The sequence below is a fragment of the Dendrobium catenatum genome, unplaced genomic scaffold, assembly GCF_001605985.2.
Source record: "Dendrobium catenatum unplaced genomic scaffold, ASM160598v2 fragScaff_scaffold_853, whole genome shotgun sequence".
NCBI lineage: Eukaryota > Viridiplantae > Streptophyta > Magnoliopsida > Asparagales > Orchidaceae > Dendrobium > Dendrobium catenatum.
In genome coordinates, this window is record NW_021319315.1 from 9698530 (window position 1) to 9704903 (window position 6374).

General features: G+C 34.5%; 1 protein-coding gene across 1 annotated transcript in view; it reads right to left on the bottom strand.

The window, feature by feature from the left end:
• Nucleotides 1–1531: 1531 nt before the first annotated feature.
• LOC110099357 (beta-galactosidase 3-like) overlaps nt 1532–6374 on the bottom strand; it is a 49335-nt gene continuing 44492 nt past the window's right edge. Inside the window, exons 4-5 of the mRNA XM_028697018.1 lie at nt 2577–2913; nt 1532–1819 (exon numbers count right to left, since the gene is read on the bottom strand). Coding sequence (XP_028552851.1) covers nt 1709–1819; nt 2577–2913 — 448 coding nt within the window. The 3' untranslated portion in view covers nt 1532–1708. The remainder of the gene's footprint in view (nt 1820–2576; nt 2914–6374) is intronic.

The following is a 6374-nucleotide window of genomic DNA, read 5'->3' on the forward strand; positions in this document are numbered from 1 at the left end:
TATTAAAGTTTGAGTCTTCAACATATACACAGAGAATAAGCAGAATATACGCAAAATATACGTAGAAATCACATAGAATGTGAAAAATATATGATCTTTTATCCTTATCGGGATGTTTTTATTTTTTATAATTTCTTCCAAGGTTGTGAAAACCAGACGGACAACAAACCGGTAGAGGGAGCAGTTCACGGTTCGACCGGTTCAACCGATCGAACAGGGGTTAAACAAGATGACATAATAAATAAAATTTAGATGACATAAAAATCATATAGTAATATAATTTTTTTATCAAAAAATAAATTGAATTCACACATTACTAATATCTTATATTTAATATTTATAGTACACAAAAAATAAATGAAGAATATAATTTATTTAATATTATTAATTAAAAATAAATATTATTTACATCATAAAAAGATTATTTAAAAAATCTATTTTAAAATGAATAATGTATATTATAAACTTCAAAGTTATGAAGAAATACATAAGATATTTAGTTTTTTTAGTCCCACATTATTTGAGAGACTTTCTCTTGGTAATACTTTTACTTTATAATAACTTTTGAGCTTGAAAGAAGTATTACATCATGTAATGAGATGAAATTTTATGAAATGCTTGGTTGAAATTTTTTGCAGGAACCACAGAGAACTACGAAAATACCGAAAATTGAAATCTATATAGACGTTTGAAATGTGAAAATTCCCGCCTTTTCATCTTTATTTTGGGCAAGCAGGTATCTGTTCGTCTCCAGTCGACAAGTCAAATGAATATCCCATACTTACATGCAAGCACACCATGCGTAAGAATTTTATTGGCATCCGAACACAGCTCTATGTCCGGAATGCGCACAATAATTTCTCCCTATCAAGGCATTCATTACAACTTTTTAAAAGTAAAATTTGAATGGTCTCAATGCTAATTCAAAAAGAACTGATTTGAATATAGTGTGTTTTGAGATTAAAAAATCTGTTCAGATTGGTATTTTGATTTGATGAATCTTTTAATGACATGAAATATAATCTAGTGCATACTTTTTAATAAAATTATGTTGTAAAAATTTGATACAAAATAAATTGACCTATACACTACCGTACAAAATAAATAAAAAATAAACTTTAATAAAACAGAATCACAAACAGTAAAAAAGCTATGATGGTCATTAATTGATCACTACAACATACTTTAACTGCCTACTGCTTCCATTATCCTTCCGTTCGCTAAATAAATGTTCAGCAGCAAAGAAAATGTGAGGCCTAGAAAAATTGAAGTATACGCTGTAAACGGGCACAATACAATCATACAGCTGCTCCCAACCCAGTTTTAACAGTCATGTACACTGCATAGAGAAGATGCAGCAGAGCCCAATCTTATGGGTAAATCGTTCCGAAGATTCACCACCATTCAATCCGCAGTCCAGTTCAAAAATATTTCGACAATCTCTTATTTAATAAATATTTATTTTTTTTAATTAAATTGTTTTTCTTCATCACCAAAAAAAAATCGTTCAGAATTCTGATTTTAGCTTAAATTTCGCCTAAACTCTTGAATTTCAGCCAAAACCCTTGATTTTTGGCTGAAACCTTCAAATAGCCTAAACTGAAACAATAAGTTTCAAACTGGTTTAATACAAAAACGTTATGGGTGAAGAGTATTAAGTTCCATGCTAAAAACATGGGAAATGAACTTGACATAGAACCAAATCCCACTAGTTGCATGCCGCTTCAACTGCCAAAGATTTGGTGATTCCGGGGCAGAAATCTTTAGAGAAGTCACCTTCTAAGAAGGGGATGGTGCACTGCGTCTTATTCAGACATACCTGCCACAGTTACACGTAAAAACTACATAAGAGGAAAGAAAAAGTGTAAACTTGGTATAGGTGACCAAGGAGTTTGAGTTATTGGCGTCACTTGCTCTTGCTATGTGAAGAAGGTAATTGAAAGCTTACAAATGGTTAATTGACAAAGAAGAACATAAAAAACAACTGACCTTCGATGTTCTTAAGGATGTTAATGATCCGATCTCAAAATGATCTTAACCAAGCTCAAGAACAATGAAAGTTCAGTCAATCTAATCAGGATCCTAGCCATATTTAACTTATATGGTCAACAACCAGGTCATGATTCAAGCAATCATGTGCTTTTATTGATATCAACTCGTGATTGCTCGATCTATAATTGACGATAACACATTAGATCCTTATAAATTGAGCATTAGCCAAAATTGTGTGCATATAGATACCGTACGTAAGAACTAGTGTCTACGTAAAAATTGTGTATATAGATATCATACTTGGAAACAGACTAGACTGCATGTGTGTGTACATGCATATTTCAATCTGATATGGAGCTATTTGATAGAATTTGAAGCCAAAATTCAACGAATTTTCAATTAATATTTAACATTCGAGCAAAACTTAATAGGGCAAATTGTGACCAACATATTGATGCATTGACTTGTACAAGAGAAATATTCTGCATTACATATTGATATGCTGATTTTTACTGCGAGATAAGAAAGTTCACAGCATGAAACCACTTTAATGAGAACTTTTGTATTCAACAGAAAGGATTTACCTTTTCAATGATAAGAACAGATGAGGGATGATGGCAGATTCCTTGTTGATAGGATCCACATGCACCACTTGGATTTCCGTAGCTGGCAAACCTAATAGAGGAAATTGAAGAGTTCTCAGGGCAGTCTAAATGGAGAGTTGCTCTCCCTTCACCATTAGACCTGACTGCATTTTCCCAATTTTCCAGGTCTACAAAAGGAAAATCCTCTGATACAGAACTGCATATTTTGGAGATCCGGCGTCTTGAAAATGTAATTCTTGTAGGATCTCCACCTTTTTCTTCAAAAATAACAAGAACATTACCAGAAGGTTTGAACCAAGATAGTGGAATATGATACCTGATACCAAATTTGCACAAATAAATAAAAAGATTGTATACTTTCAAAAAAATTGTTACAGATTATTTGGTTGCAAGTTAAATATAAACGTCAATAAGCAAAATCAGGGATGCTGCAATTTATGTTAGAAATTCTAGTTTCTGGGTCCGATAATAGATTCAAGATACTGTTGAAAATAAAAGGATTACAATGCTTCATTTTTCTTATTCTAATAGGCAGAAGACGTACCATATTCATAGCCAAGTTGTGAGTGTATAACAGAAAGAAACCTAAGGTATAAAATAAGGCCATACCTGCATACCAACCCAATAAAGAAGGAAAAACGTAAATGAAGTCAACATAACTACTTACAACTACTTCAGGAATGAACGCAGCAAATAATTCCTTTCCTCATCAAGAATAAAGCTAGAGGATACCACAAGTAACACAGCAGCTTGCAGGTTGTGAGGGAGGCAGAGGAAAAGAATGAATGATGCAAGGTTGGCAGAGGCATAGCTGGGAATATCCATTGATCATTCCAAGCTAGGAAATAATTGTTATAACCGGTTTGACGGAACCAGTTTAATCAAACCAGTCTAGTAGCAGTTGAAGATTGAGCTGAGTGAGGCACGCATAAAAACAATGTGGAGAAGGCGAGACCAAGCATAGTGGGTGAGCAGTAGAGACCGAGCGAGCAGGCGACAATGAAGCAACGTGATTGAGCAAGAAACAAATGCAACTCCAAACAGATTTAATTTTGAAAAATGATATATTCGCTGGAAGTTCAGTGGAGACGAAACAAAAGAGTGAGAGAACGACTTCGATTAGCGAAGGAGAAGAGAAATCCGGGCCAGTCAAGGAGATGCTTGCAAAAATATATATAGGAAGGAGAGCGTTAGGAGAATGAAGTTGTACTTGGTGCATTCACTAAAATCAGAGAGAGAAGAATAAAAATGGTTTGTGAATTTCATTTTGGATGAAGGAGAAAGAATAAGTTATTTATTCAAATTACAAGGAAGAAATTTATTGCTATATTTTTCTTAATCTGCTATTGTAAAGATTTTCAACAAGAATAAGTACAGTCGAAGAAAACCTTGATTTGACAAAAAAGGAAGATTTATTTTTAGGTATTTTATGCAATTTAAAAACATTTCATTTCAACTGTTAGGAAATAAACTAGACAATGAAATTATAATTATGGCTTTAAAATTTTGTAGGTATTCAATGTTATCTTTGATGATGATTGATGCATTTGATGTCGACTTAGACAATGTTCGTGATAGGAAATACTTGAGTTCGCAAGTAACCCAAAGGTAATACTTGAGTTCGCAAGCAAACCTATGACTAATTGGAAGAAAACAGCGAGAATAGCATAAAATTTGGGCGAAATCAGCCCCAAAATGAAAGGTTGCAATCCACGAAATAAAGCAAAACACATACGAAAGCAAGATACAAGTGATCCCCAATTCGAGAGGAGGATTGTCTCTCCCAAATCTCTAGACAAGAGAGTCTAGAGCCCAAGCACCAAGAAACCCTAATTCCCAATCAATCAAAACATCCCCTCCCCCTAATCCCCTCATGCACTTTAATACAAACACTTTCCTAAACTAATTTCCCTCCCAAAACACTAGCCTCTCCTCTATTCAAATTTGAACCTCACAAGGATGGGTGGGCCCCACCTTAATTGGCAAAAAATTAGAGGCGGGCTCTGTTCCGCCTCCTATAGTAACATTGAGCCGGCCCTTTGGCCGGCTGGGCCGGCTCACTGTGAGCCGGCGTAACAATACCGCCCTCCCAAAGAATCACCTTGTCCTCAAGGTGAAAATCCGGAAACTGCTGTTTCGTCCTTTCATATGGCTCTGTTGACCCTAACATACGATCCTTTCCTATAAATAACCTCATCAGTAGAGGCAAAACTGAGTTTGTTATGTAGTGATTGAGGAAGCCACCAAATGAGCCTCGGACAAGTTCGTACAGAAACATTTCTCTTTTATCTATAGTGGGCCATGGTGGTATGGGAAAGACAACTCTCCTACAACATGTTTATAAAGATGAAATGACAAAGGAAATTTGATCTTAGAATATGAGTTTGTGTTCCCAACAAATTTGAAAAAAAAAAAAAGAGAACCATTGCAGATATGTTGGAATCTCTAAAGAAGGAGAAGCTTTCGAAGACATTTGAGGCATTTCAATACAGTATTCGGACTAAGATAAAGTCCAAAAGTTCTTACTTGTGCTGGATGACATTTGGAAGAATGATAAAAAAATAGGAAAAAGCAAACGGGAGAAGGTGCTCGTCCCTTTGGCTTATGGAAGTTTGGGAAGTAAAATTTTGGTAACAACCCGAAGGGATTCAGTTGCACTAATATTTGCAAAGGTAATTAAAAGGGAGGAGAAAATAATTAAATTAGCGGGCCTAGAAGAAGACGAGCATTTGGTACATCTCAACTCTCATGCATTTGCTGGTGTAAAGAACCACTCTCCGATGATCACAAAAAAAAAATTATTTAATGGCTTTCATCGTAGCCAAATTTGATCTCGAATTACATCAAATGGATAAAAAAATCGTTATTATTATTATTGATGATTCGAAAAAAACTGTGTTCGCACAACAACCAGAAAGTTTTGATGATAAAAAATATTATGTTGCTTAACATATACAACAGTTCTACTCAACCAGACCTGGAATTTCCTATCGGTGTGGTGAGTCGATGCATGGCTAATCTTGATAAAAGGCATTGGAAGGCTATAAAATTGTCATGGGATACACAAAAGTATCTTTAAACGTTGGTAAAAAAGAAGAAGAAGAAGAATTTCAAATTCTGAAATATGTTCAGGTGCTCCAAGATCTTGTTGGGCCACTTGTCACCAAGATTTGGTGGAAACGTCAGTTGGAAGTATACTCTACAGTATAATATTGCGTTGCCTTCAATTGAAGCATGGTCCTTTGTTGCTACCAAAAAGAAAAAAAAAAAGAATTGAAGAAGACTTATGGTCAGAAGGTTTAAGTTTCTTTGACAGAATACTGTCGCGTTATATATATGATGTGAAGCCACATTTTATTATAGATGTCATTACCAATGGCAATGTTGAAGATCTGAAAAGCATATCTAAGGCAATCCATCAAATGCAATGTCCAAATATATGCTAATTGAGAAGTTCAAATACTAATTGAATTTTGTCAAGTGTCATCATGCTGAACTCAATTTAAGTAAAGATTAAAGTGGACATTGATCACCTCTGTGCAAAATCCTGCAAATCTCGGAGAAATACACCACTAATCACCTGATGCTTGGCAGCCTCATAATATGTATATATATAATATTGCTTTCTAAAAAAAAAAGGGGAGTTGATTATCACGATAAGGCTTTCATTTGGTTATTGGCTTAAAGAAAAATAATAAAAAAAATATATAAGATCAGCCAAGCTAAAGTCAAACAAGCGAGTCATGATCAAATTAATGCTAACCTTGTATCAAACAA